The sequence below is a fragment of the Aptenodytes patagonicus genome, chromosome 4, assembly GCF_965638725.1.
Source record: "Aptenodytes patagonicus chromosome 4, bAptPat1.pri.cur, whole genome shotgun sequence".
In the NCBI taxonomy this organism is placed as follows: domain Eukaryota; kingdom Metazoa; phylum Chordata; class Aves; order Sphenisciformes; family Spheniscidae; genus Aptenodytes; species Aptenodytes patagonicus.
Window position 1 is genome coordinate 59,434,612 of NC_134952.1, and position 12,302 is coordinate 59,446,913.

At 36.9% G+C, this 12,302-nt stretch overlaps 1 protein-coding gene across 2 annotated transcripts in view; it reads right to left on the reverse strand.

The window, feature by feature from the left end:
- PAPSS1 (3'-phosphoadenosine 5'-phosphosulfate synthase 1) overlaps positions 1–12,302 on the reverse strand; it is a 56,640-nt gene that overhangs the window by 8,858 nt on the left and 35,480 nt on the right. For both annotated transcript variants that reach the window (XM_076336865.1, XM_076336864.1), the window contains exons 8-11: positions 9,932–10,137; positions 7,523–7,658; positions 5,794–6,062; positions 1,765–1,994 (exon numbers count right to left, since the gene is read on the reverse strand). In XM_076336865.1, the coding sequence (XP_076192980.1) occupies positions 1,765–1,994; positions 5,794–6,062; positions 7,523–7,658; positions 9,932–10,137 (841 nt within the window). The remainder of the gene's footprint in view (positions 1–1,764; positions 1,995–5,793; positions 6,063–7,522; positions 7,659–9,931; positions 10,138–12,302) is intronic.

The following is a 12,302-nucleotide window of genomic DNA, read 5'->3' on the forward strand; positions in this document are numbered from 1 at the left end:
ATCACAATCTAGTTACTGTGCACAGCAATGAGGACTTCTAGATGCATCTCAAATAACGAAAGGCACAAAGGTAGTGAAGCGTTCAATAGCTAGCTAAGAGGCAATAAGTTTAGGAAAAGACTTTCATGTCATATATGCTAGGAGTATCCTTCCTGCTGATTTTATTCCTCCTAATGAAAATACCATATGTACCAGGGCATAGGTCTGATCTGACGCTACTGTCCATAGCTCCACTTGAGAAAAAAAAACCCTGCTGCAATGCCATCCAAAAAGAAGCTTCACAGCACTAAGGAGAACCTTACTCTGGAATGCTGCCTATATGGGAGGGAGGAGGAAGGAAGAACAGCATCAGCAAACTACAACTGCTAAATAAGCGTCCCTGATTAGCTTCAATTTTAAAACATCTGCAATGTAGCAAATCATCAAATTTCTAAACACATATGGACATTGTAGAGTAATACACAGCGAAACTATTTTAATTCTTGTCAGGTTTCAACAGACTTGCCTTTATCATGCTGCTTATGATTTCCAAACAACAGAAGAACATACCATAAAGTTATATTTAGTTATGTAAGAGACGATAACACTTTGCAGCTTTTAAAAATAAAGCAGACTAATTCAGGTGCTTGGAATTTACTGCTGAAATATAAAGCAGTTACATAATTTACAATCAAGGTTAAGCCAGCACACTATCTACTAATAAACATAATTCACTGTAAGAAAGACACAAACTGCTGAATAAAACTTGTTGGTCGACTGTCACAAGCCACAGTGACATCCTTGGAGACTTTTATACTCAGCGTAACTGCAGCATAAGCAGCTGAAGAACAAGAGGTAAGAGATGGGTTCATTTTTACAGATCAATCCATCCCATGCTGATTTCATGCTTTCAAAGATGAACTGTGTTGTACAGACATACTTCTTTAGTTAGAAGCAGTAGGAAATAGTCAGAATATAAAAGATACAAATGTTTTTTAGAAAAACATCTTGCTTAACAGTTTGCATTTCAGTACTAACTACAACTGCAGTTTGATGTAAAGCAAAAGTACAGCTCAATAATCTAAATGAAGAGGTTTAAACTATAATGACAAGTCATCTTCCCAGTCCCACTCATTGGCACCACAGCAACACATACAGTGAGTTTTGGACTCCGCTATGCCACACAAGTGAAAAATAATACTGGAACATGCAGAAGGTGAAATTACCTGTCCTGTAACTGGGTCAAACAAAAAAAAAAAAAAACCATGGCTGAAAACCCTGGGACATACAATGGACTTAGGGCATCATTTTGCATTATTGTTAAACAGAGCAAATAGCTATTTGTCACCCTTTCCTGTCCACTATCTTCCCCCTGCTGCACTCTCTCATTGTTTCTCTTCCATCGTATCTGATGCATACTTAACACCCGAGAAGCATATTTAGAAAGATAAACCAGCAGAAAGCTAATCTTACCATTATAATAAATAGTAATATTTTTCTGTGGATTTAGCAATCTGTGCCAACATGTTCCAGAATTAGAGAAACTCCAGTACCTGGGAGGAAAAGAAGAGCTTCCAGGGGCAGCTAAAGTTGGATCGGGTTAGTTGTGCTGTGAAACCGCACCCAAATCATGCTGAAGTCAAGCTGCATTCGTGATGTAAAACCACATCTAAACACTGCCATCTTTGAGCAATAAGAATTTAATTAAAACCAATTTTTTTATGGAGGCGGGGGTGTAAAAGGCAGCTATTGCTCAAAAAGTCTTAAAACGAAAATACAACTTACTGATCAGAGTCATAATAATCCATGCACTTCTTTTTTTTATTATAAGCTGCAACTCTGAAGGGTACAATTTCCAGTGCTCTGAGGCCTGGAGCCATTGTCAACACTTTGGCACCATGGGTTGGTTCATACAGATCTTTCCCAGTGTCAGGGTGTGGCATCCCTGCTGGATCTCGCCCTACAATGTAGAAGTTAGCTCCTGCAACCATCCGTGATCTACAGTGCCACTGAACCTAGAACAGAGACAGGAAAAAACAGTTAACAGAAGAAAACAGTCAAAATATGACCCTTAAAATGTGCATGCATTGTATAATTACCACTTTTTCCCTAATCAGACATGATTTTTACTATGGAGCCACAACAAAACAAAGAATCAATTATGTGAATCACCACCAAACTTACAGTTAAGACATACTATTCCCGTTTCATTTGCACATTAGGATACTTAAACTATTTTACCACAGTGTTTGGAACAGTATAATCAGGGCAAGAAAGATGGAGCTCATCCATTTCTTAGCTCAGTTCTTCCTGATGTCACCCTCCATCCCTTTCCTTTTATATAAAAAAATTAATGCAAAAGCAACTGCTTTGGGAAGCTTAGTGGGATCTAGCCGTATATTGCTCTATTTTAACCACAGTAATTCCTCTAAAAAGACACCCTGACCAATAGATAGCTGCCAAACATCTCACTGGAAGAAAGACAAGATAGGCTTCTAAAACACAGTGTTCTCAAGTGATCTAATCAACCTATCTACACATTAAAACAGAAAAATTAGCCATGCTCAGCATTTTCACCTGGTGCATGTGGCAAGGATGTTGTCCAAGGCAGGCCTTTAACACTTAGTCTGTGTCAATATTAAGACCCAAAGGACATATAAACTAGGTACATACTGCACACGAATGCTCGGAATAGGCTTTCACAGCCTGCCTGTCACTAAGACTTCCTACTTATACCACAAGCTTCCAAGATGAAAACTGATAAAGCAACTCTAGTTTTGGTAACTATTTAGTCACTTTTCCCCAACCATTCTGAAATAATTTGATTCTAACACATCTATATAAACTGGGGAGGAACCAATGTCAAAATCAGAAACTTTAGCTTTACTGAATTTTTGTTGGGATGCACCAACTCCCTTCCACCTAATATTTGAAGTATTTGAAGACAAACAGCTTTCCCACATTACTTTGTTGCACATTTCAAAATGAGTGGTTTCATGACGAACAGCTTGATTTTTACTTTTTTCCTTATAGCTCAGTTACTACTGAAGGTAAAAAAATACTCCAAAGGAAATTCTGCACACAGACTATTCAATCATCTGCACCCTACAACCAAAGAAATGCTTTCAAATTATTTAGAAATGCATCTCTTTTACTAAATATGGTGAGAGGATTTGTTTTTCCTCCCAAAGACTGTTTGCAGTATTTACTAGATCCTAGACTGTTAGATATGTTACACTTATGACAGTTTTTAGACTTCTCATGTTATAGGACTGTTAGTGAATTTTCTTAATTCATTTTTATATGTAATATTTTCAAAAGAAAATTTAACTGTACAGTACAGGAAAAGTAAAATAACTATTACATTACTTTAGGTAACAGACACACGACTTCAGGAAATATCAATATATTCTCATACTGGGAAGCGTTCCCCTGAAAGAACTGTCATACCATCTATATAGCTTAGTACCTGCCAAAGAATACTCAGAGAAGAGTTTAAAAAAAACCTAGTAAGTATATAACAGTAGTTTCTTACATGCGCAGCCTTACCTTCACAAAAAAGTAAAGGGCCTACCCAGTAACTACATAGTGTAAAATAGCTTTGCAAGTTGAACAGTAATAAACATCTGTCAAAACATCTGTCAAGCACTAAAGGGAAAAAAAAGAAGGGGAGGCAGGAGGGAAAAACCCTGCAAATCATAGAACAAGAGTTGCTGCCGCTACCTTGTAGTAAATGGACAGTGTCATGGATAAATTTTCCTTCCATTACAAAACAAACTTTCATCTGCTTACTGCAAATCTTTACATAAAACAAAATCAGTGTTTCCTATTTTAGGCACTGTGCATGCTGTTCTATGTTAATAAGCTGTAGGCAAGAAGCTCAAAAGTGATTTTTCAAAGTAGTAACTAACTGTTAATTCTACATTAGTTCTACAACTAATCGTTATAGAAACCATTCAAGAAGGAAGTTTTGCAGTTAATATGGACAGAGTTCTGTAAATCAGTAGTCACATAATGAAATTAGGAACAAGTCATGAGTTATGAGGGTACTGTTGGTATCAGTTTTCATCTTGACCACAGCCAGACATTACACATGATGGATTCAACTGCTATTCAAGCATATAGGGTGCTATGGAAGCATCCGGATGCTGATAGCTGTGCTAATAATTTTAATATTTATGTTACAAGTACAGAGTGGGCCATACACATGAAATTCCAGCATACCACAGCAGCTAGCAGCATATTCTCTGAAACTGTTCTAGCATAGTTAAGAAATCTAAGTTTCATGTTGTCATTTGGGTAACAGCAAGTAAGAACTCCATTTCGAATAAGTGAAGCTATTTGACTAAGACAATTTAGAACAATGTAAACCACATGACTGAGACATAAAACTAGCACCTCTTGTCCCATTTCTATGCATCCATGCTACTTCAGAACATATTTACTTTCCTAAGCAAGTGAATTTATTGCATTTTGATACAGAATTTTCCCTTATAGAACTGTTTCTTTTCTCCAAGGTAATTATCAGGAATGTTAAAAATACAAAATTGCTAAATTGACGCTTATGAAACATGTCCATTAAAATCTTTACAGACTGGAAGGCCACATCCATCCTGTGGATAACCATACTAACAGCTGCTTGTTGTTCTGTAAAGCACCTGTGCTACAGAAACAAATCTGGTACCAATATCTTTTAAATGACCTATGGAAAATGATTAAAGGAAGAGTCTCTTTTATTACTTGGCTACAAACGTTATTGTCAGGCCGTACTCTGAGGTCACTGGAAATGCCATATAGGTTAGGAGAAAACTCTTACTCTGTTCAGAATAAGGATCATGGACCTTGTTCCTCCTCATATGCTCGTGAATACAAGACCAAAGTAGAAGATTTCTGTTAATTCTCACAAAGGGTCTATGGGAACAGCACAGTATTCCCTACAGTAACTCACTTAGATGCCTCAACTAGATCTGGACTACAGTTTTTTCTCTGGACTGAAAGGCAGTGCAAGCTCTGTTTGATCAGACAACTGGCCAGCAGAAAATAAGCGACACCTGTCTAATTTAATTCCTCTGGTGAGATCTCCTATCTATCAAAAAGCTACCACAAAGTTAACCTCTTCAGCCTGGTCAGAATTGCAACTTCCTGCGACTCATGGCGGGGGGGGGGGGGGGAGGGAAGAACCACCAAAAAAGTAATGAGATGGAGAACCAATATCCCCTAAAGGAATTGCCCTCAAATGAGAGCATTTATTCTCTCTGCTGCTTCCCACAAACCTCTAGGGATTCCAACCCAAGACCTGAGGTTGGACTTTCTAAATAAAGTGTTGCCAAAGATTTTTTTCATACAAAAGCCTTGAAACAATTCTCTCTGAATTAAGTTTGCCAAAAAATAAACAAAGACTTTTTTTTTTTTGTGTATAGCCCTCCAACATACAAACTTTTGCTTAACAGTCATGAAACTTAAGTATCTTAACATTCAGGACAACTATTTGGTATGTTAACAGGTCTTGATAATTCCTTCTGAAAAATACTGTAAAAAAGGACATACCCTTATAACTGTAAAGAAAGGAGCACATAAACCCTATATTGTCTCCCACCATTTCCAGCAAAATCCTCCAATATAGAAGTTTCTTCATAGAAGAATGTTTTGGTTGATAACAGAGGGAGCCTTTGCAATCTGGTTTCCCAAGGAAAATTAGTCTCCTCTCTCCATTAAAAAAAAAACCCACAGTGCACAAACATCAGGCATAGCACGAAATACTTTAGTGCACTATCAAAGGGGTTTGGTTTTGTTTTAAACTCTTGATGTATTTACCTCAGTTGGTCCAGCATACATCATAGGGGAAGGGAATATAGCCACCACTGTTGTTTCTGGATTCAAGATTCCCTCCTCCAGTACTGCAGCATGTTGCTTCATGCGCCACATGAGAGGAACATCATCCTCCTTTGTCCAGCCTCCAAGTGGATGCAAGAGTAAAACTGGGCGCCGGTAGCCACGTTCCAAAAGCTGCTTATGAGTATCCTGCATTAAAAGAGCATGCCCATTGTGTACCGGGTTGCGTAACTGGAATGCAAAGACAGCATCTATGGAGAAGAAACAGACAAAAGATATAAGGAAAGTAAATTATTTTATCAGTTGTACAGCCATGGGGGGGGGGGGGAATCTTTCCTCTGTACAATCTTTCCTCTGAACTCTACTAAACAAGTATAATTGCAGTAGTCACAGGTCATTAAAGGATTATGAATTATTATAAAATCACTATACTCAATAAGCAAAACTAATAAAAAACAACCATACTAAAAAAACCATAAGTCAACTTCCTTCATTTTTGAGATTTCTGCAGAATTACTCTAGTTTCTCCAATAGCTATAATCTTCTCTTTGGATTTTTCACTTGCATGAGCATATAATATAAAGTTAAATTCTAAGAGGAAATCAAACTATGATACCTGTCTTAAAGGGTCAATGTATCATCAGGAGAACAAATGGACATGTTTGCAACAAAACAAATAAAAAGGGATTTAATGTGCCTTAATAAGTTTTCTCCACCTAAACAGCTTAGTAGAGTTTACGCACAGTAAGAACAAAGCAAGGCTAACTGCTATTCCAAAGTATTACAAAGCCTTCAATGAAAAACCCTGACACAACTAGGATTTCTCCCTTCTGCAAATTAAGATGAACTAAGGTACCCTGCAAGACAGTAAAATCACCATAACTGAGAGGTTTCCCAATAAGGAACCAATGAAATCTAGAGAACAGGGTTTTTTCAGGTATCAAATATATTTATTTAGAGGCTAGCTAAAACAAAGACTAGTATCTCAAACCGGCAGATCCTGGAAATACTGACCACACTGAAAAAAGACAGGAGCTCAGAACCAATCTCGGTTTGCATTCTTGAGATTAATCTCTTCCCTCACACTTAGAAGTGCTTAGCAGCTGCTTGCCAGTCGCTGCCACAATGAAGGCAATGTGTTTGATTGTTCTCTGCTTTATGACATTACTCAGCCTCTTATTTATCTGCCTAACGCAACTGCTTTAGTGAGAAAAACTGTTTTGTTTCTTCTGCAATATAAAGCTAGCAGTTAGCTCACAATTTTTTTTAAACTGTGATACATTCCACTTTGCACCAGTCTACTTGCATTACTGTCATAAGCTTTGCTCCCCAGAAGTAGCATGGAACAGACTTAAAAATAGAAGAGCATAAAAGCTCAGCCTTCAACCCTCTACGGTTTTAGCCGAACCTGGTAGTTTTTCAGTCACATTCTACTACATTTTAACATTATCTTTTCTTGCATTAGTAACATGTCTAGTGTGCATGGAAAGATAAAATACAGAACCTCAGGCATTATCAGCTTCTCCTGTATATTTAGGCAATGCAATGCCTGAGATCATAAAAACTAATACCAGTAAAAGGCAAAGAATGTCACCTAAGAGAGCATTCAAAATCTTCATCCTTGAAACAATGCTAGCCCCTGTGGTATTGAGGCAGCAGGCATTTGAATAAAACTTTGCAGGAAGAAACAGAACAAGAAAAATTTACTCACCGGCATTCATTTCCTTGAATTTCTGCCTTAGTTCAGCTGGAGTGAGACGGTATTGATCAAGTCCATCATTCCAATAAATACGATCAAGGACCTGTAGATCTCCACCTACAAGCCAGTTCCCTTGCTCCATAACCATCTAAGAAAAGAAAGGAAAATCCTTGTTAGGATTGGTTGTCAGCTTCCCCTGAGCATCTAGAGCATTGCAATGTGGGTACATCTTTACGAAGGGAAGAGTTTCAGGTTAATTTTGACAGTCTCAAGTCAAGCATCAATGTTTAAAAAAAAGAATAAAATTACTGGAACATAGTCCAGACATGTTATACCATGGTGCAGGAGAGATGCACAAATCTTCAGTAGGCATATGCTGTTCTTTCAAAATAAAGGATTTTTTTAATATATAGAAATGTAAGTAGCCAGTATTCTTAACCAACATTATTACTTGACAAAAAGAGATAGTGGCTGGAAAGCCTAATATATTAAGTACAATGAAGTTGCATGCTTTATAGTTGTTGGTCAAAGCAAATGCAGTTCCAGTATCACCCTGCAGTTCACAGGGTTCTGGTCAGCAATAGAGTAACAAATAAAACAGTTCTGATTAACTACTCACACACTTTAATTTACGAATAAAATCAGAATCTTTGAAGTAGGACAGCTTTTGGATTTATTTCAAGGTCGCACTTTACCAAGGCAACATATATTGTACACTCACTAGAATTCTTTTTTTATCTTCAAATATCACCTCACTTGTTATCAAAAAATAATTATGGCAAGCTGCTTAACATACTCTAGCAATGGCCACAGAAATCACTCAGAAGTTGCTAATTTCTGACAATGCATTTTCTTTTGAAGATAGAACCACAAAAAACTTCCAAGTTTCATACACATTTCTAAATTAGATAAGGCTAAAAAATTATCAAAGATGACAACAAATGTTGATATAACATAACACATTACATACTAAACCCACGAGCCAAGATGTTAAATTGAAAAATCCACACTTAATTTTATTTTTGCTTTGAGACAGAGGACCTGCTGGAATTAAATGATGCTACAGTCACCACCCCCTTCCCAGAAAAAATGCCCAACTTTGACATATTACCAAGGTGGGGGGAATGTGTGATAAAGATATGAAGATGAGAAAACTCTGCACTACAGTAACTCTCAGGCACCCAAAGATTTCTGATTAATTTAGAAGGGCCACCAGATTCGTGTGCTGTCATGATACTACTATGCACACATTCATATGCTGTTGTGATACTACTATGCACACCAGTACAGACATAAGAACATAGTTCCTCATCGTCTACATTAGTTTCAGCCATGTCATTCAGTAATTACTAATGCATTATAACAAGTCATTCAAATCTTGTCTGCATGAGATTTTCTTAGAATTTCTTAAATTTGTGTTCAGTTTTCAATAAAGATGTACTCTTATGTTCATCAGCACAGAACACATCAAGAGCTTTGAAAATCTTCCAGAATACTCTTACTTGTATCTAGCAGGAGATGTCCTTTTTCAGATATACTCCTGAATACAACTTCAGTCAGTAATTATCATTACACATTAATAAAAAAATTGATTATACATTAATAAAGAAGTCAAAAACTCCGTAGTTTTCACATAAGTATTAGTGATACAGATACTTTTAGAACACATCAAAGGCTTTCCCTTTTTAACAGCAAGCTCATAATTTGAGGTTTGTTTGATTTCTTTTTATATGACGTTGTCATAGTTGTAAACAAAATGCTATTATAGAGACAAATGGAGAAAGAAACATATTTTGCCAATGCAGAGCTAAGATGCAACATTTACATCAGCTTGCAAAACCAACACAGCATTGCTATGAGTATGTTACGATTGGAGTATTTCAGTATGACATACACATAAGGTCAAGATAATAAAACACACTGAACACAATGGATGGGAAATAGCTCCCCAGAGAGTTAAATGATGAACTCTCCAGGAACGGGGCCTATTTCAAAAGTATCTAAACCAGGCAGTTCTCATGTGCTCCACATGCAGGCAGAATAGAAGTCTTCTTGCCTTCACAATGCATATATCCACTGATTAAGGAGCTTTGATGATCCATCTGCCTACACAGAGGGATGCGTTTCCTAGGCACACTAGAGGGCAAAGTTCCCTCTTCTGTAGCACAGATTCTACCGTACATTCTAAATTTATTTCATGTGCACATATTGACAGATTTTCACACTAAGTGCAGACTATTCAACAGCTGCATAGAACAAAAAGAAAAAAAATCACCTTTGTTTCTGCTCAAATGTTTTAATTAGTTCTCAAAGTAGTTTTGCTGTTGAAATACACCAGTCACAGACATCAGCTTCGCTTAATTTGCAGCTCCACAAACAGTATAGCTAATAGGACTAGATTTTCAACTTTTAAACACACACCTTGATATAAGGGTGTTCCTTGCATGTCGTTCCCCATTGCCTAGCACAGCGTTCCTCTTTCCTGTGCTCGTAGAATTCAGGATTACGGAGAATGGCCACACGGCGACCTTCATACACCAGTGCAATTGCTGTACACCCATCCAGTCTTTCTTTGTCTTCTTGAGTAGCTGTTAGCACTATAGGCACTGACAGATTAATAACTCCCCCTGCAAAGTGAAGGGGAAGAAAAAAAAAAAAAGGCCCTTATCCTTAGTAATGGTCATCCATGATATTATGAAAATCTACCCTCCTAACAAGCTACAGTCCAGGCTGTATGTGTATCACACAACAGGTAGTTCAAGTGCTTATTTTAACAGGGGTTAAAAGCAACTTTTAGAATGAACTCTTGCAGAAGGCATGTGTGCTATAAAAATGTGCAAGCACTGAGGTTTGAGAAAGAGCAAAGACAGTACTGAAAATAGCAAGTACTTATAGATGCACACAAGTATTTAGACTACGATGATACTACTCTTTTGGGATCTCAAATTAATATCTTGAACAAGAAGCTATATAGTAAGCAGAAATACACAATTGACATTTTTAAACAGAACATCTAATATATTAGGCAAGATTGCTACTGGAGTGGATAATGAGTAAAAATGAAATAGCATTCTCAGTAGCCATACTTTTGGTCCACAAGAAAAGTTAAATGTGATAGAAGCAGCCAAATGTACCCAAGTAGTTAGCATCTATAATTCAACTATTTCGAAAGGTGACTTTTGCTGTTTACTTAAAACTGGATTCAGATTCAAGCATATCTATTTCAGAAAAAAATGTTAAGTCAGGCAGACATTTTGCATAGTTTGTTCAGCTGAAAGCTTACCAGCTACTTTACTTCTAAAACTAAACCAATGTATCTGAATTTTAAGGTTACATGTGGTCCTCATTTTTAAGCATTTACTTCACTGCTAGATGCTGGAAGTCTTATTTTTCTTGACTACAAGAGTGAGATTTGAGAAACCCAGTGGAGTAAATACTGTAAGTCTCATACAAAGGCTTGAATTCTAATGAGCATACACTTGCCGAAAGAGTACAAAACTTTTGGGTGGTCTCCAGGAGAAAAGTCATGGGCACCTTGAAGTTAATGGGGGTTTTGCTATTGACTTTAGTGGGACCAAGACTCTAAATAAGGTTGATTTTCTCATTATTTGACCAATACAATTTTTATAACCTTCTCTCAATTTTACCTTAAGTGTGGTAGGAAGTTAAAAATTATGAAGTTGGATGAAAAGTTTAAGAGAAAAATAGGTCCCCCCTTCCTTCATAATGCAAAGTGAAAAGCATGCTGCCATCTTCTCCCAAGTTCAGTCTTAGTACTCAGAGTTATTTTCAAAGCAACTAGGTCATAAAATTGAGCTTGGCAACAGTCACAGAGAAGGTGATTTGCCACCCCTAACTTGGTAATTAAAAAAATCCTTTTGCTTTGCAAACAAGTAAATAACTGTTTCAAACTGGGAAGAGATCTCAAACCTGTTGATTATTAAAATTTTGTCAGTGACCAATAATAAATATAGAACATCTTTGACATCTGTCTTCAGCCACTGTACAAATGACAAACTGAGGCAAGGTAGCAGAGTGAGTTTGTTAAGTCACAGATGAGCACAGTGTCAGCTTAAGACTATTTCAGATAATTAGGCTTTAAAGTGAGAATATCAACACACCTGCACTGATCTCCATAGTGTATAAGTCAGTCAGTATGAACATCACATTTAGAGCCCAAAGGATGAGATGCATTGCAGGTATTAAACAATTTCCTTCTCTTCAAAATCAAAACCCTGGAAAATGACTGCTGCTGTGAGACTCCAGAACTAACATACCAATCAGGGAGGAAACTTTCAGGATGTTGTTTTGATTTAACCGTTGCCACTGCTTCAAGTAGCAAAGCAGTTTTAAGGCAATCACATTTTTCTAAAAAGGTTCTAATACGTAAATGTTGCATTACATATCTAAGAAGAGGAAATATGGTAGCATCTAGAGGAACATGACTATTCTATTCAAGCTTAGGACTGATAATTGTTTCCATCAATAAGTTATTCCTCATTCATTTCTTATATTTTTTGCAGCATACGTGAGGTGCTAAAAACAATTGCAAGAGAAGCTTAAAAACTTGTAATATTGCCATATCTGAAACACTCACCTATACAAGGTCTTAAAAGCCTTATAAAAATTCTGATTTATAGAAGACTACAGGGCAGAATAAGAAGCTACAAGCTATTTTAGCAGTTGAATGCATAGCATGCCATCTGCAGAGTACATTTCACCTGGATAGACACACAGAAGGCAGATGGAATGAAAACAAAACTAGCAGTCCAAAATGATACTGAAAACTTTA